We start from the raw sequence: 21,891 nt of genomic DNA, 5'->3' as shown, positions 1-21,891 counted from the left end.
TAGGTCGGGAAGTGCAGAGGCCAGCCGCTGGGAGTCGACCCTAGGCAGTTGGCCGAAAAGAGCCAGTCCCGCCGGGTTGGTGCCGGCCCCGCCCCTGGGGTCTCTTCTGCCCCGCCCCATCCCCTTGTGGGCGTAGCTCACAGCTGCTACCCCCAAGCGGGCTTGGCTGGGCTCTCCCCGGGGTCCTAGTGCCCGCCGTCACCACGACTTCAAACCTCCGAGGCCGTGGGCACCGGCTCTCACTCGCCTGCCCGCGGCCGCCGGTGCCCGGGTAGTCCGACCGCTGAACTCGCCTCGGCTGCCTCTCCAGCCCCCGCCCGTCATGAGAAGCCCGCTCCCCTTGCTCCTTTTCTCCCTGGTTGCCCTTTGTGGGCGAGGTGAGTTCTCTTCGGGGAAGGAGGGAGGGACGCCTGGGTCGGCCAGAGCCCGGCTGGACTGGCCACAGGTGGGAAGGAAGGGAGGGTGTCGAGCACCCAGGGGAGTGGCCCGAGATTGTCCGGGACGAATGGGGGCGTGGGCGGGACTAAGCCCACTTGCGGCAGCAGGGGCGGGTCAGGATGAGTGGGTCTGCGACGTTTGGGGTGGGGACCGCCTGTCCTCTGCGCGGCCGCCAGGGCCACCCTCCATATGGAGCGCCTTTGGGCTGGGCAGCGGGGCTGAGTGGTACCCGCTTGACAGGCAGCTCTGCTTAATCCCAGCGCTACTGTAGATAGGGAAACTTAGCCTGAGAGTGGAGGGTGGCGCTACCCAACTCGCCAGCCCAAGTGTGTTTGGGGGTGGATCTCCTAGAAACACACTTTTATGGCACCTCTGCCTCTGGTCACCCACTCCTAGCGGTTGGCCGGCCGGGGCAGCCAGCTTGGCTGAGTGCGGGGCTGGTGAAGTGGAGCCTGCCCCTCAGGAACCTGCAGACACCCAGAAGGGAAATCCAGTCAGCCCTTCCAAGGCGAGTCCAGATATGGTGAGGATTGTCTGCTCCCGGCCTCAGTCTCCCCACCTGAGTTCCAAGGACTCTTTCAGCTCCTTCCCTCCAGCCCAAGCTTGTCCTCCAAGCCCTAGTCAGCCTAGAGGACCAGGGCTATATCTTCCTTGGACAGAGACACACCACCAGGGGTGTTGGAGGTAAGGGGTAGGGGGACATATGAAGTTCCTATAGGGAAGCGGAGATCTCACCAAAGATGGTGTCTGCACTCCATGTGTGCATCCTGGATCTGTCACCACTTGCTCAGTGACCCTCTCTGGGCCTCAGTTTCCCTATCTGTTCTATGGGGATGATATGCCTTGACTACATACTTAGGGACTCAGATGTGAGTCAGTTGCAGTGTTTCTTAAGGACGGTCCTGGGGCCACCTGCATCAGAAACACCCACTACACATCCCCAGGGCCCCATCCTAGGCTCACAGGATCAGAATCTCCGGAAGTGGAGCCTGGGAATCTGCATTTATACCCGTATCCAGGTGATTCTTGCACATGATTGGAGAAGCTACTGATAATATATTGTGAGCTTTTCGTAACACGTAATAACCTCAACTTTTTTAAAAGAATCCATAGCTGCCTTTTAATAAATACAAATCTCTTGTTCCCTTTCTCAGTTAAGGACAAACATATGCCACTGAAAATCACGCTGCCTTTCAGATGCCCGCTTGCCAAGATTCCACTGACCCTTGACTTTCTGTGGTTTGTATTCCAAACCAATAGGTATTGCCTTTCCATTTTACCAATATAGATTTTTACCATTAGCCCTGCTTTTTCAGACTGTACACACACTCACACGTTTTAGAATTCCAGCCATGGCTTCCTCTCAGGCTGTTCGTTAACCCCTTACTGGTGGGGAGCAGTTTTTCCAGAGAAGGCCAAGGAAGGCAAGGCCCTGGACAGAGGCAGGGCGGGCCCACTCCTTCTCAGAATCACTGGGTCATGACTGACCCCTAGTGGTGGCCTCTTTGTGTAACTGTGCCGGCCCCAGGGCTGGGAGGTGACCCCCAACTGTGCCCTAGAAGCTTCCACCTCTTCTGGGCCACCCCTGTCATCTGGGGGTGAGAGGCCTGTTCCTTGTCTTTTGAACCCGGCAGGCCTCACAGGCATAAAGCAGTAGACTGAAAAGCCTAAACAAATATAGTTTGGAAACCCCTCTGCCCCCCATGCATGTATACAAGTACAAACACAGGCACAGGCATGAGTACACACTTGGCTGTGGACACCAACATGGCTTCTGCAGGGACAGGCTCCTTACGGGGAAGTTAGCAAGGGCGCGAAAGAAGACACAGGGGTTAGGGGAGGGCCTCTAACTGGCTCTGCCTCTGACTTGCTGGGACTCCTTGAGTAAGTTCCTCGCCCTCTTTGGTCTCAGTTTCCCCAGATAAGAAATAGAGAGTGGGCTAAATGGTCTAAGGTTTTCGGAACCTCTTTCTCTGGATCCCACAACTGGTCCTCAAGATGGGTGAGGGTCCCTGGGGGCCAGCTGAATGACTGAGAGGCAGGACAGGCCCGAAGGTGAGCAACCTGAGCATCCCAGGTGGGCTTGGAGCAGGAACAGAAGCCCCCGCAGCCTGCAGAGCAGCCCATGCCTCTCAGGAACCTAGGTACACCAGCCTCCTGGGGCTGCAGAGACGTGGGATCCAGCCTCCCCCAGCACTGCAGGGCTGGGGACCAGAAGCCTCAGATTCTGACCCGAGCTGTCCCAGACATGCTTGATGGACTTGGGCAAGTCATACCCTGCTGAAATGATGGGTCAACTCAAATATATATAATAAAGAGGGGCTATGGGAGAGACCCAGCTATAACCTGGGGCTACAGACTGGCTTCCAGGGGATTCAAGCGGCTGGCCTCTGGGAGGGGGTCCAGGGTATGAGAGGCAGGGCTCAGTATGTAGGCCAAGCATCCACAGGACCCCCTCTGGACAGCCTGGGGCAGGTTGGGGGAGGGACAGTGGGCAGCGGGTGCCCTGGGAGCATCTTTCACAGGCACTAAAGGCTGCATTTGCTCCAGATAGGCAATGAGTTGGAAAGTGCATGGAGCAGGCAGGGTGGTGGCTGCTCTCCGTGGCCTCGTGTCCAGCCCAGCACCCACCCAGGAGTCCACCTCAGACTTGCTCTGTCAGGCAGTTCACACTCTGGGCCCTCTGGCCGCATCCAGAGGGTGGGATTTGGTAAAACAGAGTGAACTGGCCCCTCAGCGGAGGATGTAATCCCAGTCCTGGGCCTGGTGAGCCGGCAGACCCAACCCCACCTCCTCAGCCTCCCTTATTCCCTTATCCTTTACCCACTTCCTTGCCTGCCCCCCGACACTGTTTGCTCTGCACACCTGCATCTCTTCCCCTGTTCCTGGGGTCTCCTGCTCAGGTGTCCTTGACCTTCCTCTGAGGCTCCCTCTTTCCCAGGCCCCTCCCCAAACTGCCCTTACCTGACGTCACCAGAGTGAACGATGGAGTTCCTGAACCTCCCCTTCACTCCCAGACGTGTGAGGGAGATGGGACAAAGACCCAAACGCCACATGGCAAGAGATCTGGGCTGTGAAAAGGGGCAGATCTGGGGCTGTGGGAGCTCAGTGGGGCTCCCGGCCAGGTCAGGCTCCTTGCGGGAGGCTGCATTTGCTGGCTCGCAGGTATGGTTCTGAGCCCAGACCTCTCCTTTAAGCTCCAGACCAGGAGCCAACTGCCAGCTGGACCCCTCCATTTGGTGTCTCAAGGTACACCCTGAACGCTGTAGGGCCAAGTCTGATCCCAGCAAACTCCCCCTAGCCCAGGCCTTTGCTCTTTCAGTGAAAGCACCACCATCTCCCCAGCTCTGCACACAAACCCACGTTTGAATAATCTCTCTCCTCCACTACACAGGAGGCTCCCTGAGGGCAGGAGCCAGGGTTTTTGCTGGCTGTTACCCCCAGCGCATAACACAATGCCTGGCACAAGAAAGACTCTCAGATATTTGACGGCTGGTCGCCGGGGGGCTGTCCTGGCAGAAGAAAGAGTGTGCTTGAAGATTTAGAAGTGAGACAATGAAGGCCACATGGGGAAAGGAAAGCGGTATATATGGCCAAAATATACAGTACCTGGGCATAGAGGTGGAGAGGTAAGAAGAGATCAGGTTGAGGAAGAAATGCTGGTGCCAAGGGGCTTTGGATGCCAAGCCGGAACGTTTGGATTTGAATTCTGCCTACAGCTCTGAGAGGTTACGGGCAGGGATGGGCTCTGGTTCAGTAGCTGCAGGAAGACCACTCTGGCACTGAATGGGACATGATGGCAGGGGCAGAGTGGGGGTGGGGAGACCAGCAAGGAGGCTACTGGAAGAGCCTGGGGCAGGGTGGTGAGCCAGGACCAGGAGGGATGGAAAGGGGAGGACAGACTGAGAGATTTGGAAAGTAGAATAGACAGAACTGGGTGGCCCCTTGGATGAACCAAGGAAAGGGTCAAAACAGATGCCCAGGTTTTGGACTAGATGTCTAGAGTGTGGGGTGCCATTCATTGCTAGACGGAACAGGAGGAGGAAGATGTAGGGCGTGGGAGGAGAGGGCTGAGCTCTGTCTTGGGTAGATTTAATTTGAAGTCTCCAAGGAGAGGCAGGCCTGGCAGCCCCTTAGCTGCTCCAGCTGGCCCCGAGGGCACTTGTGCTCTCCGGCCCTCGCAGCTCTCCCTTTCACTGCCATCAGCTGGATGAGGACCCAGCAGATCTGACTATGTGTTTTCCCAGGGGACTGCCGCGTGGCCAACGCGGAGGAGAAGCTCATGGATGACCTCCTGAACAAAACCCGCTACAACAACCTGATCCGCCCAGCCACCAGCTCCTCAGAGCTCATCTCCATCCAGCTGCAGCTCTCCCTGGCGCAGCTCATCAGTGTGGTAGGTACAGGGGGCAGCTGCGCCTTCCCCACGGCTGGACACAGTATGCTACGTGCTCCTCATATGCATGCCCCCCTCAGAGCTGCTTCCAGGGGCAGGGCTCCAAACCTGTGCGTGGGGATGTGGAAAGGGCCACAGGGAAGATTAGCAATGAGCCATGGTTCCCTCAGGCACCTTCCTCAGCACTCCCTACGAGGCCCCACATCCACACATCAAGACCTGACAACCCTACTTTTGCACTCTGTAATCCATTCTTCACTTCCATACCTGCAGTGATCGCCCTCATTTACCCAGACCCTCAGTTGGCTAGACCGATGCAGCAGCTGCCTCTGGCCCTGTCCCTACACCTGGGCCTCTGTACCCATCGGTTTCTGTACCTAGTTCCTATCTCCCCCCAGTAGGTAGGGGGTATGTGAGGTCATCTGTTGAGCAGACTGGGGGAGATGATAGGGTAGAAGGAGGAGAAGCTTATGGCCATGTTGGAGGCCCACCTTGTCTATGGCAGGCCCATTGGCGGTCTACCCAGTGGACATTCCTGCCTCACAACTTCTTTGTTAATAAAACTATGACTTGATATTGGATACTCACGAACTTCATGGGCCCTTCTCCGGCCTCCTTGCCACGTATGGTTAAGTCGTAGCTAACCATGGTAATTCTATTCCTCCAGCCAATAATTAGTTAAGGCTTAGGCAAGAGCTGTAGCCCTGGCACTGGGATGTAGGGGCTGCCTAAAAGGGCGGGGCATCTCTGGGAAAGTTTTCCTTATACTCAAAAAGGGACCCAAGAAAAGATTTGCCATTTCCTGCCATAGACATTGTCATGTGAAGGTTTTATATTTGGAACTATGGCCTCCATCTTATGATTGTGGGGGAAAAACAGGAGAATCAGAGTCCTAACATCACTGTCAACAACCTAGAATCCCGACATCATTGAATTACTGCATTAACCAACGCTGAAATGATTGGCCTGCTCTCTTATGTGATATAACAGATGTCCTTATTGTTTTAGCCGCTCGTAGTTGGATGTTTTGTGGAACATCCAGCTATGCTTGAAGCCAAAGCATTTTAACTGGTTCTGGGATATGGATTGGCAGGTGACTCCAAACTGGGAAACTAGAGTGCACAAAGTGGGCAGGATATCCCTAGCAAAGAGAAGAGCACGTGCAAAGGCACAGACGGCATTTCTGGAATGAAAGAATCATGACTTAGAGGCCAAGTCAGGGGTCTCAAAGTTTAGACAAATTCCTTAATTTATGCATATGGAAAAAGATCAGATGAACAACCTAGGACCTTGTCCAGGAGTTCTGGCGATGCCAGAAGTAGATCCCAAATTGCCTGACTCCCAGCCCTGCACACTGACTGGCCACTCCTTTTCCCAAGACCTTGCCAGCACACTGGAAATCCACCGTGCCTCGCCTCCTGAGCCTTGGGAAGCCAACCAATGCGGCTGAGCCTCCTCTGGTCTGGTGGCTGCCTTCTTACTGCCACCCTCTCTCTCTAGCACACTCAGCCCTCACAAACCCAGCCCCTCCAACCTACAGCCCTCACTGAAGGCTTTGGCCAGATTAATGGCTGGCTTCCTCCCCTGGGAGGAAGCACAGCCCAAGAATGGGGGAGGGGTGAAAAGCCTGTGCTCTCTGTCCCTCTCCCCTCCGAAGGCCAACTGGAAGGAATAAGTGCTTCCAGCCAGGCCACTCCCAGGCTGGTGTCTGAGTGTTATTGTCCAGCCAAAGGCTTTTTGCTTAATGGAGTGAGCCCAGCTGCAGCCTTGCAGCTGCTGCCTTGCAGCTGCTGCCCTGGTGAGGGGGAACAGGAAGGCAGCTCTCTAGCCACACTTCCAGGCTAAGGCTGCCCCTGCCAGATCTGCTCTGTGGTCCCTGTGGGATAACAGAAGTTACCAGAAGGAGGAGGGCACACAGCCTCCAGCCCCATGCCTATCAGTGTAGCACTGTGAGCTGTCATAATCCTGAAAGCTGTGTACAGAACAAATATGAGGTTTGGGGGGTTATTTTTCCTTTTGTATTTCAGGGTTGGTTTTCAAGGAGGAAGGGTTATGGGCATAACCAATTTAAAGATGGAAGTTTCTAGGGAGCAGGCAGGGAGTTTGTGCTGTGTAAGGCCAGCAAGCCTTCAGAAGCAGCTCTTTGGGAAGGCCAGGACTGCCTTTGGGAAGGCAGCTGTGGGGGAGTAAAGGGGACTAAGGCACTGGACTAAAGAAGGAGAGAATTTTCTGGGTGGCAGAAATGTTCTATACCTAGAAAGGAGGTGGGTTACCTGAATAATGCATTGTTAAAACTGATCAAACTGTACCCTTAAGATCTATGCATTTCACTGTCTGTGAATTGTACCTCAACTTCACTGTATGTAAATTGTACCTCAACTTTAAAAAAATTATTTTTTAAGACAGATGAAGGTTTTCAACTTTCTGTAATGACAGAGTATCTTGTTGCAGATTAACTTTTCCACAAGAACAATTAGAAAAGGGGGACAAAAATGCCTGTCCTACCCCAAATCTGTTTGAAGGTCTTAGAGAGCTTAGCCAGGACTTGAAGGACCAGGATCCAGGAGGTGACCCTGGTAGCTTCTGGTGCTTTTCCTGTTGTTTGATGATTGGTAAACAGTATAGAGCCAAGGGGCTAGGGAGCTGAGTACAGAGTGGTGGCTAAGAGGCTGGGAAGCCTAGCTGAATGCTTGGCACTCTTACAGGGCTAGGATGACACAAATTGGAATTGGAGCCCCACTAAGGAGGTGAGGACCTTGCAAGGAGCATCGCTAAGAGTCAAAATGAATCAAGAACAGACCAGCCCTCACAAAAACTAAAACCTGCTTTGAACCAGCTCAGTCACAGACTAGATGAAGGTGATCTGTCCTTCCTCTAACTGCCTGCCATAAAGCCAAAGTCAGTCGTCCCTGGAGGCAGATAAAGTCAGATAAAAACTTACTAGGCAGGCAATAAGACAAGACTAAATAAGAAAAAACGAAGAGAGAAAAGAAGAGAAACAGACACACAAATGATTCAAATATTGGCGTCATCAGACGTAGACTTTTAAATAACTACCGTTAAGATGGTAAAACTTATATGTATTTTACCACTATTAAAAATAAACAAAATAGGGCTTCCCTGGTGGCGCAGTGGTTGAGAGTCCGCCTGCTGATGCAGGGGACACGGGTTTGTGCCCCGGTCTGGGAAGGTCCCACATGCCACAGAGCAGCTGGGCCCATGAGCCATGGCCGCTGAGCCTGCGCATCCGGAGCCTGTGCTCCGCAACGGGAGAGGCCACAACAGTGAGAGGCCCGCGTACCGCAAATAAATAAATAAAATAAATAAACATTCTTAAAATGCGATGCATTAATATGTTCAAGAAACTTATAATGATGGAGGTTAAAATTTATTAGATGGGTTTAATAGCAGATTGGTCATAGCAGAAGAGAAAGTTAATGAACAGGAAGAGAGGTCAAATGAAAATATCTAGACAAATTATAGAAAAAAGAAAGGAAAATACAGAAAAGAAGATAATATGATACAGGATAAAAATGTCAGGTCTAATGTGTATTTGGAGTTCCAGAAAGAATGGGAATAAAAATAAGAAGCAAAGGTTGAAGTGATACTGACTGAGAATTTTCCAAAACTAACTAAAGACATTAAGCTACACATGCAAGAGGCTCTGTGAACCCTATGAGGGGTAAATACAAAGAAAATCATATCCAGGTACATCATACTCAAACTCCTGACAACCAAAGAAAAAGAAAATCTTAAAAGCAGTCGGGGGAAACAAAAGTCAGAAGCAACAATAAAACTAACAGCTGAAAATGGAAGCCAGAAAATTGAATGACATTTTTTAAGTGCTGCAAGAAAACACTGCAAACCTAGAAATATACCACCAGTAAAAATATAATTAAAAATGAAGGTGACGGGCTTCCCTGGTGGTGCAGTGGTTGAGAGTCCACCTGCCGATGCAGGGGACAAGGGTTCGTGCCCCGGTCCTGGAAGATCCCACATGCCGTGGAGCGGCTGGGCCCGTGAGCCATGGCCGCTGAGCCTGCGCGTCCAGAGCCTGTGCTCTGCAACGGGAGAAGCCACAACAGTGAGAGGCCCACATACTGCAAAAACAAAAACCAAAAAACAAAAAAAATAAAAAAAAAATGAAGGTGAGGGCTTCCCTGGTGGCACAGTGGTTAAGAATCTGCCTACCAATGCAAGGGACACGGGTTCGAGCTCTAGCCTGGGAAGATCCCACATGCCATGGAGCAACTAAGCCTGTGGGCCACAACTACTGAGCCTGAGCTCTAGAGCCCGCAAGCCACAACTACTGAGCCCACGTGCCACAACTCCTGAAGCCTGTGCACCTAGAGCCTGTGCTCTACAACAAGAGAAGCCACGACAATGAGAAGCCCTCACACCACAACAAAGAGTAGCCCCCACTCACTGCAACTAGAGAAAGCCTGCGCACAGCAACGAAGACCCAACACAGCCATAAATAAATAAACAAATTTATTTATTTAAAAAAAAAAGGAAGGTGAAATAAAGATGTTTTCAGGAGAGAGAGAGAAAGAATTTAATACAAGAAGACCCAATACGGAAAATGATCCCAGATGGAAATATAGAAATGTAGGAAAGAATGAAGCACAACAGAAAGGGTAAATATATGGGTGAATTTGAATTGATATTGACAGTATAAGAAAACAAAAAAAAATCTTGCAAGGTTCTAATTATATGTAGAATTAGACACATGACAATAACCCAAAAGTAAGGAGGGGGTAGATAAAATTGAAATGTTCTAAAGTTCTTGCCTTGTTCTGGAAGTGATGAAAGAACTAATTTATATTAGATGCTAAAAAGTCAAGTATATGCATATTGCAGACTCCAGAGTAACTACCTAAAGAAGAGTCACATTAATATCGGGAGAAATGGGTAATAAAATCGTTAATCCAAAATAAGGCAAGAAAAGAGAGAAGAGAATAAACAGAAAACAGATGGTAGGTTTAAACCCAAATTTATCAGTAACTACACTGAATGTAAATGGCCTAAATACTCTAATTAAAACAAGACATTTGGGGTTGGGGGGAGACAATTGGCATGCATCCTCTCTTTCCTCTTCCCATCTACCCCTCAACAGTCTGGAATGTGGGTGTAATGATTGGAGCTGCAGCAGTCATTGTGGACCATGCAGATGAGAGCCACACTCTAGGTGTGGTAGAGAAGAAATCTGGAAGGAACCTGGGTTCCTAATTTGTAGAGCAAAGCCACCATATTACAGGTATACCTCAGAGATACTGCAGGTTTGGTTTCAGACCACCGCCAACACAGTGAATATCACCATAAAGCAAGTCACATGATTTTTTTTGGTTTCCCAGTGCATATAAAACCTATGTTTACACTATGCTGTAGTCTATTCAGTGTGCAATAGCATTATGTCTAAAAAACAATGTACATAACTTAAGTTTAAAATACTTTATTGCTAAAAAATGCTAACCATCATCTGAGCCTTCAGTGAGTTGTAATATTTTGCAGTAGTAACATCAAAGATACTGATCACAGATCACTGTAACAAATACAGTAATAATGAAAAAGTTTAAAATATTCCAAAAATTACCAAAATGTGACACAGAGGCACGAAGTAAGCAAGTGCTGTTGGAAAAACGGTGCCAATAGATGCTCCACACAGAGTTGCCACAAAACTCTGATTTTGAAAAAATGCAGTATCTGTGAAGCACAATAAAACGAGGTATGCCTGTACATCCAAACTGTTACAAGACAGAAATAAACTTATTTAAGGCAGTGTTACTCTGGCTCTCTGTGACTGGCAACTGAACCTTTTTCTACTGATATGATTACCTAGTTAAAGGAAGTGATTCCCAAGCTGATATCAAGATGCTGGAAGTTATCTTGGTGAAGAGGAGGCAGGGAAATTGGTACAGACGGAGAGCACAAGACACATTTGGAGAACTAAAGAAGGCCAGGGCGGATGGCGGGGGAAGGGCATAGAATAAAGGTGAAATGAAGCCAGGAAAGTTGGCAAGACCTTGCAGACCCTGTGAAGGAGCTGGATTTTTATTTTATATGTGAAGGAAGCCACAGAAGTGACCTAAGTAAAAATAGGATTAAGGGGGAAATGGCAGGAACTTTGGAAGTTTCTTCTGGCTGCAGAGGAAGAATAGATGTGTGTCTGTATGGGGTATGTGTGCAGAGTGGTCATAGACCAGTTGGGAGGGCCTTGCAGTGGTTCAGGTGAGAGATGGATTATGGTGGCCTGGATTATTGTGGTAGGATTCTTATATTCTTCAGGAAATATTTATTTCACATCTGATACATCCCAGATACCCTTCTAGGTGCTGTCTGCCCTCAAGGAACTTAGATGCTAGTAGGAGGTGGCATATAATACACAAATAGAGGTGGCCAGCGGTGATAAGAGCTATAAAGAAAAATGAAGCAGGGGTGACGCAGTGGTTAAGAATCCGCCTGCCAATGCAGAGGACATGGGTTCGAGCCCTGGTCCGGGAAGATCCCACATGCCGCGGAGCGACTAAGCCCGTGTACCACAACTACTGAGCCTGTGCTCTAGAGCCCGCGAGCCACAACTACTGCAGCCCGCATGCCTAGAGCCTGTGCTCTGCAACAAAGAGAAGCCACCAAAATGAGAATCCCGTACGCTGCAACCAAGAGTAGCCCCTGCTCGCCACAACTAGAGAAAGCCTGTGCACAGCAACGAAGACCCAATGCAGCCAAAAAATTAATTAATTAATTAATTAATTAATTATTTTAAAAAAAGAAGAAAAATGAAGCAGGGAGAGAGGGGAACGGGGTGCTATTTTATGTAGAAAGGTCAGGGAAGACCTGAAGAAGGTGAGGAAGTCAGCTGTGTGGATTTCCAGGAAGAGAGAATAACATGTGCAAAGGCAGAAGCAAAGAGACACGTATAGCCGAAGTGGGATGAGCAAACAGGAAAGTGTTGAGGTAAGAGGTACTAGAGCTAATAGGGATGGAGGTGGGGGAGGGGGGCAGATCATGGATGTCCTTGTAGGCCCTGGGCAGAACTTGGGCTTTCACTTTAGATGAGATGGGAGGGGAGTGGAGGGTTTCAGCAGAGAGATGTAGTCTGAGGAGCTGAGATTTTAAAAGGATTACCCACATTGCTCTATAGAGAATAGACTAAAGGCAGGCCAAGGCAGAGCAGGAAGGCCAGTTGGGAGGCTACTGCAACAGTCCAGGTAACAGATGATGGTGGCAGAGGAGATGGGGAGAAGCAGACAAATTTGAGACTCATGTAGGCGGTACAACCTACAGGACTTACTGATGGATCAGAGAGCAAGGGATCAGGGCCGACTGCCAGGTTTCTGGCTTGTGGAATTGTATGGCTGGGGGATGCCATTCACTGAGATGGCAGTGCCAGTGGAGGCCCAGGTCTGGGTGAATATCATGAGGTTTGTCGCAGGCATGTCGGGTGGGAAATACGTCTGAGCCCTCCGAGGATGTTAAGTTGGTGGTTGGTCACATGGCCCTGGAGCTCGGAGACTTTTGCTTGATAAAGTGTGGTCTATCACCTCCTAACAGGTGAACTGATAACCTCATTTCCCTCCCCAGAATGAGCGAGAACAGATCATGACCACCAATGTCTGGCTGAAACAGGTAAGTGCCCTGTAGGGTCCCCAGCCCAAGGAGGCGTTTTCTCCAGGGCTGCCCCTTGGCGGCGAGGGACCTACAAGTGACGGGGCCTTGCCTGTCTGCTCAGGAATGGACAGACTACCGCCTGGCCTGGAACAGCTCCCGCTATGAGGGTGTGAACATCCTGAGGATCCCCGCAAAGCGCATCTGGCTGCCTGACATCGTGCTTTACAACAAGTTAAGTGGCAGGGCTGGCCAAGGTGGTGAGGGCCAGGCCTCCAGCCCTGTGCTTCACCCCGACTTCCAAGCGGTCAGGCTGCAAGAGGAATTAGAGATGAGCAGAGCCAGCACCCTCGGTTACAGATGGGGAATTGGAGGCCAGAGATGGGGAGGGCCTTGCGACTCACTCAGGCACGGCTGGGACCAGGGCCACCATCCTGACCCCAAGTCCAGTGCTCTTTCTGTCCTCCATACTGTCCTCTTTCTTTCTAAACTTGCTTTTTAATTTATTTATTTATTTTTGGCTCTTCGTTTCTGTGCGAGGGCTTTCTCTAGTTGCGGCAAGCGGGGGCCACCCTTCATCGCGGTGCGCGGGCCTCTCACTATCGCAGCCTCTCTTGTTGCGGAGCATAGGCTCCAGACACGCGGGCTCAGTAGTTGTGGCTCACGGGCCTAGTTGCTCCGCGGCATGTGGGATCTTCCCAGACCAGGGCTCGAACCCGTGTCCCCTGCATTGGCAGGCAGATTCTCAACCACTGCGCCACCAGGGAAGCCCCATACTGTCCTCTTTCTGACCTTCGGTTGCTTTGTCAGTGTTGGGTGTTGGTAGCACTGACTTGATATGCATAAATATCTCAGGTAGGTGGAGAGGGATAAAGAGACTTCCCAGGTCGCAGTTGTACCAGCAGAAGCGAGAAATGATTAGGAGTAGGTGATCTAAGGACAGAAAGACCTGACTTCAAATCTTAGCTGTACTGCTTACTAGTTTTCTGACCTTGAAGAGGACAACTAACTTCTCTGAGCCTTGTTTTTCCCATCTGTAAAATGGGGATGATAATAATATCTACCTCATTGGACTGTTGTGAGGCTTAAACGAGCAAATCTATGTAAAGCCTTCACGCTGTTTCATGGCAGGGCTCTCACCGCCAGGCAGTTGCCAAGTAAAGCAGGCCTTTCCAGTGAGGGCATGGGGGTTTGGAAGAGTGATTAGTGAGAAATAATCCTGCAGGGCTCTTTGGCGAGTTCTAAGAACAGCCAGGCATCATCTATGGATTTCATGATATTCTCCTCCATGCCCTGTCCCCACCCCCAGTGCCGACGGTACCTACGAGGTGTCTCTCTATACCAATGTGGTGGTCCGCTCCAATGGCAGCATCATGTGGCTGCCCCCTGCCATCTACAAGAGTGCCTGCAAGATCGAGGTGAAGCACTTCCCCTTTGACCAGCAGAACTGCACCCTCAAGTTCCGCTCTTGGACCTACGACCACACAGAGATCGACATGGTCCTCAAGTCACCCACGGCCAGCATGGATGACTTCACCCCCAGTGGCGAATGGGACATAGTTGCCCTCCCTGGGCGAAGGACGGTGAACCCGCAGGACCCCAGCTACGTGGACGTGACTTACGACTTCATCATCAAGCGCAAGCCGCTCTTCTACACCATCAACCTCATCATCCCCTGCGTGCTCATCACCTCCCTGGCCATCCTCGTCTTCTACCTGCCCTCCGACTGCGGCGAGAAGATGACGCTGTGCATCTCCGTGCTGCTGGCGCTCACCGTCTTCCTGCTGCTCATCTCCAAGATCGTGCCGCCCACCTCCCTCGACGTGCCGCTCATCGGCAAATACCTCATGTTCACCATGGTGCTGGTTACCTTCTCCATCGTCACCAGCGTCTGTGTGCTCAACGTGCACCACCGCTCACCCAGCACACACACCATGGCGCCCTGGGTCAAGCGCTGCTTCCTACACAAGCTGCCCACTTTCCTTTTCATGAAGCGCCCTGACAGCAGCCCCTCCAGGGCCCCCCAGCCCAGCCAGGCTCACCTGACCAAGTCCAAGGCCGCCACCACCGCCTCGGCCATGGGCCCCACCAGCTCCTCCAACCTCTACGGGAACTCCACGTACTTTGTGAACCCTGCCTCTGCAGCTCCCAAGTCTCCGGCCGGCTCTGACTCAGCGGGTATCCCCAGGGATTTCCGGCTGAGGTCTTCTGGGAGGTTCAAGCAGGATGTGCAGGAGGCTTTAGAGGGTGTCAGCTTCATTGCCCAGCACATGAAGAGTGACGATCAGGACCAGAGTGTAAGTTGCTAGCCCAGCCCCCAACACCCGCCCAATGGAAGAGGCTGGGATAATATAGTCAGTTTCCCATTTCCTGAAGTTAATTCATGAGACAAGGGTTCTCAAACTCTTTGTTTGAATAAGGGATCCAAGACTGAAATGAGTTTTATTCTAGTTTCGAGCAACGAGGGATAGGAAGGAAGCACAAGTGATGCTTTTTGGTTTGTTGTGGGTTCCCCCAAAGCAGAGCCTGATGTAAGCACCTGGGCAGAGGGAGTTTTTTTGAGAAGTGATCCCCAGGAAGCACAGTGAGGAAGTGGAGAAAGTGAGACAGGGAAAGGCGGAAAGCCAATGTCGGTATCAGTGAGCAGGATACTGCCATGGGCTCTGGAGGCTAGTCCAGTCAGAGAGCCTCTGCGGAAGCCGGAAGCATGGAAGCAACTCTCAGAATCATCCCCCAGGAGGGAGGAGGGTATTTGCCCATTAGCTCCCATCCCCAAGGCTCTAGTAACCTTGGGGGCATTAACTCCCCTGCACTTCCTGGTTTTGCCAGCTGGTTGTGGAGCAAGCAGTTTTGGTGCTAGAGAAAGCCCTGGGGCAGAGAAGAGAGGAGAAGCAAGCAGATAGTGGAAGGCTGCCGTGGGCTGGAAAATAATTCTGCAGCCTTTAGGGACGCAGGTGGGCCAGGGCACCAAGGGCATATGCTCCCATCCTTGTCAGGCTTGCCAAGAAGCCATACAAACATTTATAACTCTTAGGAGTATAGAACCATCCATTTAAATATTATTGCTACCAGGATAATAAATTATCAAGTACAATTACAGATTTCTAAAAAGAGGTTAAGTTTACTTCCACAGGGCAAAGCCATGAGCTCTAGAGTTTAGGTGTCTTGACTGATTCCTTTGAAGTTAATGCTTCAAAGGACAATTTTATAACTAAACACAGAACGTGATGGTACGGTTAGACATTTTCACATACATTTCCAGACTGGGCTGGAGAACAAGTTTCAGACTCTTGGGAATGTTCGCATTCTAACACCTTATCAAATCAGATTCTTTGAACAGGTTTTTACGCCACAACAAGCAGCTGCACGTGAAAAAGAGAGCATCGCCTTGTTCTTAGCTTTCTGTGATTCCTTTTCACTAGCCACATTCTCAAGGGAAAGCACGGGGATTCCATTATTTAGTGCCAAGAGAAAAGAGCAGGGTGGAAAAGCTCCAAAATTACACTGTGAAAAAAAGAAAGAATTGCTAACAAGCGGAATATGGGACACAAGTTCTTCTACACCCTTGTCCTCAGAGTGTGGTCCTTGGACCAGCAGCACCGGTCTCACCTGGGAGCTGTTTAGAAATGCTGCATCTCAGGCCCCACCCCAGACCTGCTGGCTCAGCAGCTACATTTTCACCAGATCCCCAGGGGGTTCCTAGGCTCTGTCCAGTTTGAGAAGCACAGCTCTATAGGATTATCAGATTTCACTTTCTAAAAAATTAATTTAGTTATGCTTGCTCTAGTTCAGAACCATTCAGTAGCTCAGTATCACCTAATTCATTGACTCCCAAATATTAATATACAGACTGGGGCCCTCCTGGGCAATTAGGAACCACTTGGGCAACTTTTCAAAATACAGCTTTGGGGCCACCTGTTCTGACTGAGCTGGGATCTCTGTGGGAAGTGGTCCAGCAGCTGCATTTTTCACCAGATCCCCGCTGGTTCCTGTGCATATGTAGGTTGAGAAACTGGTCTCCTGCAGCCCTGGCTGAGCCACCCGCATCCTGAGCTCTCTCTTCTAAAGGTCTCACCACCCCGTAGACACTCACAGGCCTCTGCCTCTTTCTAACTCAATTAATTAAAAGCATTTTGTGGGAAGGAGCCAGGCAGGGCCCACAGTTATTATATTTGCCAGTGTTCATTGAGCTCCAACCACACATCAGGCACTCTACCAGGAAGTGACATACGTTACTGCTAATTCTGCCAGGAACCTGTGAAGTGTCATTTACTTGAATCCCGATTCTACAATAGAAAAAAAATCTAGGCCCAGAGAGGCTCATTAACTGGCCCAAGGTCACACAGCTGGCACAGAGCAGAGCCAAGCTCCATACTCAGATCTTTCTGATGTCATTAACATTCCTTGCCCTTCGCAGTGCCTTGCCCTGAACTGACACACATGGGGGCCTTGCTGGTTGATCGACTTTCTCATGTCTAGCTGGAGAGAAGCAGCTTTCTTCCCTTCCAGAGCATGCCCGCCCCTAAGTCAGCCTGGGCTGTTTCTCATCTTCAGCACTTTCACCCTCCCTGGTGATTAACTGGTCACTATAAATAGCACAAAAATATAAAAAGAGGGGAAAAGGAGCGTACACACACTCACGCACACGCGCGCGTGCACACACACACGGTTGTTTGCAATTAGGGCTGTCATAAAGAAACCCAGGAGTGCCGTGTGGAAAGTGGGCGGTGCCTGCGGCATCTAGGAAACAGACAGCAGCTGTGTTTGGCTGGGGGTGTGTTTGGTGGGGCTGGTTGAGCAGGGATCATCCTGGAGGGGAGATGCACACCACTGACCGAGGCTCTGACAAATTGGGTCACTGACATCGCTTGCCCATTGCTGCCCGAATTTCCAGCTCCAGAGCCCCTGCTGAGTTCTGCTGATGCAGCCATTCTCCACCAGGACAAGTATGCATGCAGAAGGATCCAGACAGGCTGGGGTGTGCAAGCGGGTGAGGGGAAGGGAGACCAGAATGCTGGGTCTCTCTGGGGGCATCTCCCCCAGGCCAAGGAGGCAGGCACATCTGTGGTGGCGCCTCAGGAGGCTAGCCATGTTTCTGCCAATCCTATACCCCACACCTGGGCCTGAGAAGATGGGGGGCGGGGAAGGAGGTGGAGAGAAACCCAGATGATGTGGAAGGAGGCTGGGTCTTAATTACAGGAACTAGCAGACACTGCCGTTAATGGAACTGAGCAAATTAAACAGGATTTCCAGGTGTCCTGCGGGTCCCATTGCCCAACCCCCTCTCAGCTAGGTGCACCTCAAGTCTTCCTTTGGGCAAAGCCAGCTCAGGCAGGGGGCTTGGGGTGAAAATGAGATCAGGGGCCTGTGATCCTCAGGTTTCATTCCCCTTATTTATAATCCAGTTTGGTTTCGAATCACATATGTGGCGTTAATAACCCCTTCCATTCCTAACCTTCCCATACAGCCTGGTTCCCAGTGGCTCCCTGATGCCATGCAGGGTGGGTAGGGGTGGATTGAGGACCTGAGAAGCACCCAGGTACCCAGCTGAAAGACCAGCCTCAGACTCAGAACTTACCACTCCATGTTCTAAGTGGCCTACGGGGTCCCTGGCCAGATAGTGATGCCCCAGGTTGGGGAAGGAGGGAAAGCAGGGAGGACCTCCGCGCTCGGTGCCTGTAACCGGCCCCTCTGTCTGCCCACAGGTCATTGAGGACTGGAAGTACGTGGCCATGGTGGTGGACCGGCTGTTCCTGTGGGTGTTCGTGGTTGTGTGTGTGCTCGGCACTGTGGGGCTCTTCCTACCTCCCCTCTTCCAGACCCACACACCTTCTGAAGGGCCCTAGGCTGCCCTGCATGTCTGAGGCCCCCAGGATGTGGGGTGAGATGACGTGAGTGGCCAGACGGACAGTCTGCTGCTTCCTTCTGGGTCACGGCTGATGAGGCCCTAAATAAATGAGTCTGTCAGCCATCAGCCCCATCAAACAGCCATGGTCATGGGAGGGGCAAGGATGGGGGGGCCTGGACCGTCCTCTCTGAAGGCCTTGGAGGAACCCCAGGAAACCCGCTGCAGGAGGGTCCTTGGACACCTTAATTCCGGCTTGGCTTCCTTCCCTGCAGCAGGCACTGGGGATAAAGATGCGTGTAGCACCGGCACCCACAGTGTGCCAGGCATCTGACCTGCATGCCGGCTTACCTCTCACTCCATCTCCCTGCACTCCTCCTTGTCCACTAGGTTCACTGGCCTTCTTTTAGTCCCTCACATGCTTCAAGATCTTCCCAGCTTAGAGCCTCTGCATTTGCTGTACATTCTACCCAAACCTTCTTCCTCAGATGTCTCGTAAGCTCTTCCCACGGCTGCATCATTCAGGGCTCTGCTCCGATCCATCATTTGTCCAATGTCACCTACCCCAGGGGCCTTCCCCAGTCACCCATCCCAAAGCATTCTCCCCACAGCCACGTTACCCCGACACCTTCCTCCAGCAGCCCTCGGTACCCGAGACCCTCATCCGCTAGAGTGTGAGCTCTGTGAGAGCAGGGACCTGGCCCTTCGTGTTCGCTGCGGTATCCTCAGGGCCTAGGACAGAGCTCGGCCCATAGTAGGTGCTCAATAAATGTTTGTTGAATGAAGACATGGCTCCTATCCCTCCTTCAATCTCAGATTCCCCCTCCCCTCAGCAGCTTTCCCTTGTTCCCCACCTGAAAGGAATGGCTCTCTCCTCCATGCTCCGCGGCCCTGGTCATGTTCTGCTTTTTATCCCGGCTGGGTCAGGTGTGTCTCCCTCACACATGCTCTGATTGGTTTCCCCTACATACTGCCTTTTGAACAGTGCCTGGCAAGTCGTAAGCACTCAAAATACTTGTGCGATGGAGGAGGACTTTTCAAAAAATCTATTTTAAAAATTATACAATAAAACTGACTTTTTAGGTACTGTTCTATTAATTTTAACATATGTATAGAGTCATGTAATCAGGATGTAGGAGTCACTTATCACCCAAAACAGCTCCCACCTGCTACTCCTTTATGGTCACGTGTCCCTCCACCCCTAACCCCCGGCAACCACTGAGCTTTTCTCCATCACTATAGTTTAGTATCTTCAAGAATAACCTCTAGGGCTTCCCTGGTGGCGCAGTGGTTGAGAGTCTGCCTACCGATGCAGGGGACACGGGTTCGTGCCCCGGTCCGGGAAGATCCCACATGCCGCGGAGCGGCTGGGCCCGTGAGCCATGGCCGCTGAGCCTGCGCGTCCGGAGCCTGTGCTCCGCAACGGGAGAGGCCACAACAGTGAGAGGCCCGCGTACCGCGAAAAAAAAAAAAAAAAGAAGAACCTCTAGGGACTTCCCTGGTGGTGCAGTGGTTAAGAATCTGCCTGCCAATGCAGGGGACACGGGTTCAAGCCCGGTCTGGGAAGATCCCATATGCCGCAGAGCAACTATGTCCGTGATCCACAACTACTGAGCCTGCTTGCCACAATTACTGAAGCCTACCCGCCTAGAGCCCGTGCTCCGCAACAAGAGAAGCCACTGCAACGGGAAGCCCGTGCACCACAATGAAGAGTACACCCCACTCACTGCAACTAGAGAAAGCCTGCGTGCAGCAATGGAGACCCAACACAGCCCAAAATAAATAAATTTATATATAAAAAAAAGAATAACCTCTAATGGGGACTTCCCTGGTGGTCCAGCTGTTAGGACTCCATGTTCCCAAAGCAGGGGGCCCAGGTTCAATCCCTGGTCAGGGAACTAGATCCCACGGGCCACAATTAAAGATCCTGCACGCACCAACGTTAGTATGGAACCACTGGAGAGTGGCTTCGTTCACTCAGCATAATGCCTTTGAGATTCATCCAAGTTGAAGAGTGTAACAATAGTTTGTTCTTTTGCATCCATCATATGGCCGTTGAAGCACATTTAGGTTGTTACCAGTTTGGGGCAATTATCAATACCGTTACCATAAACATTTCACTTATAGTATTTTGTGTGAACAAAACTTTTCATTTTTCTAGATAAATAGTAATGTGATTGCTGGGTTATATGGGGAGAGTATGTTTATATGAAACTGTCAACCTGTTTTCTGGAGCAGCCAAACTGTTTTGCATTCCCACCAGCAAAGTATGAGAGATGCAGTTGCTCTGTTTCCTCATCTGCACTTGGTATTGACAGTATTTTTTTATTTTAGCCAACCCAGTGGCTGTTAAGTGGTATATCACCCTGGTTTTAATTTGCTTTCCCTAATGGCTAGTGATACCAAAATCTTGGCTCTCTGTGCACCGATGCCAAAAAGAAATATGGAGACAGAGTTTTGGAGAAACGAGAAAAATGGCTTTAATCTTTGCCTGGCAAAGGGGGTAACACAGCAAGCTAGCGCCTCAAGAGCTGTGCCCCCTTCCCTGGGGAAAAGGGAAAGGTTATATAGCCTGGGGCTCATGGTCTGGGGTAAGTGATAAAGCTCAAAGTAATGAAGGTCTTGCATTTCTTTTGTTCTACAAATTCATGGCCAAAGCTGTCATCAGGTGGCTCAACAACCTGGTCTGGTGTCCCTGAAGTTATCGCCCAGTGACCTTCTGTCCCAAATGAAGAGTGCTACAAGGGAGTGTAGCGGGAGAAGAAATGCCAGGTGCAAAGGGTAATTCATGTGGAGTCAGAGAGTAATCAGCTTTGGGAAGGACGTCTAGCTACAAGTGTTTGTTAGAAGTAACAGCTGAAGAATAACCACGATTGATTAACTCTTTCAGGCCTGTTTATGTTGTTTCCCCAGCCTGTTCATTGTTTCCTTATTTTCCTCGTTTATCAGAAAACAGAAGTCTCATTTCTATTTTTGCCACAACATTAGCAGCAAATGTTGGACATCTTTTCGTGAGCTTTTTGCCTTTTTTGGTCAAGTGTCTGTTTAACTCTTTTGCTCATTTTTAAAACTGGGTTTTAGTTTTCTTCTGAGATCTTAAAAATAACTAGGTATAATTTACATATCATAAAATTCACACATTTTAAGTGTACAGTTCAATGAGCTTAATAAGTTTATCACTATAACCCAGTTTTAGAACACTGACATCACCCCAATAAGATCACTCATACCCATCTATTCTTCCTTTTGAGTTTTGAGGGTTCTTTATATGTTCTGGATACAAGTCCTTGGTTGGATATGTGATTTGCAATATTTTCCAGATAAAGGGATTCTTGTCAGAAGAATGAAAATTCTCTAAATGGGGGCCTGACAGTAAGTCCCAATTCTTAAAAACATTTTCTGAATCCTGCAAAATGTCTCCTTTTGTTTGGTTTTAATGTGGGTAGGTGACCCATTCTGGAAATAATAAAGGTGACTGACCTGTCCTGTGATAGAGGAATTCCAAGGAAGCCTGCAGGTACCCCACCCCACTCCTGGGGGGTGGTCCGAGAGACCAAGGGGCCCCAGGGCGGTCTGCTCCGTCACAGAACCATCCCGGTGCACCCAG

At 50.5% G+C, this 21,891-nt stretch overlaps 1 protein-coding gene across 1 annotated transcript; it reads left to right on the top strand.

The window, feature by feature from the left end:
* Positions 1-228: 228 nt before the first annotated feature.
* On the top strand, positions 229-19,069 carry CHRNB4 (cholinergic receptor nicotinic beta 4 subunit). The gene is made up of 6 exons (XM_030875292.2): positions 229-377; positions 4,686-4,834; positions 12,416-12,460; positions 12,564-12,673; positions 13,749-14,736; positions 18,145-19,069. The coding sequence occupies exons 1-6, from the start codon at positions 323-325 to the stop codon at positions 18,283-18,285; spliced, it is 1,488 nt and encodes a 495-aa protein (XP_030731152.1). The 5' UTR covers positions 229-322; the 3' UTR covers positions 18,286-19,069.
* The last annotated feature ends 2,822 nt before the right edge of the window (positions 19,070-21,891 follow it).

This window comes from Globicephala melas, chromosome 2 (genome assembly GCF_963455315.2).
Source record: "Globicephala melas chromosome 2, mGloMel1.2, whole genome shotgun sequence".
Taxonomy (NCBI): Eukaryota; Metazoa; Chordata; class Mammalia; order Artiodactyla; family Delphinidae; genus Globicephala; species Globicephala melas.
This window is presented reverse-complemented; position numbering and strand designations above follow the sequence as displayed.

Bases quoted from the DNA above. Each gene is read 5' to 3' on its own strand.
- CHRNB4 (XM_030875292.2), top strand. From the start codon at position 323: ATGAGAAGCCCGCTCCCCTTGCTCCTTTTCTCCCTGGTTGCCCTTTGT. The intron at 4,835-12,415 runs GTAGGTACAGGG...TTCCCTCCCCAG, and splicing joins TGGCGCAGCTCATCAGTGTG to AATGAGCGAGAACAGATCAT. The intron at 14,737-18,144 runs GTAAGTTGCTAG...GTCTGCCCACAG, and splicing joins GTGACGATCAGGACCAGAGT to GTCATTGAGGACTGGAAGTA.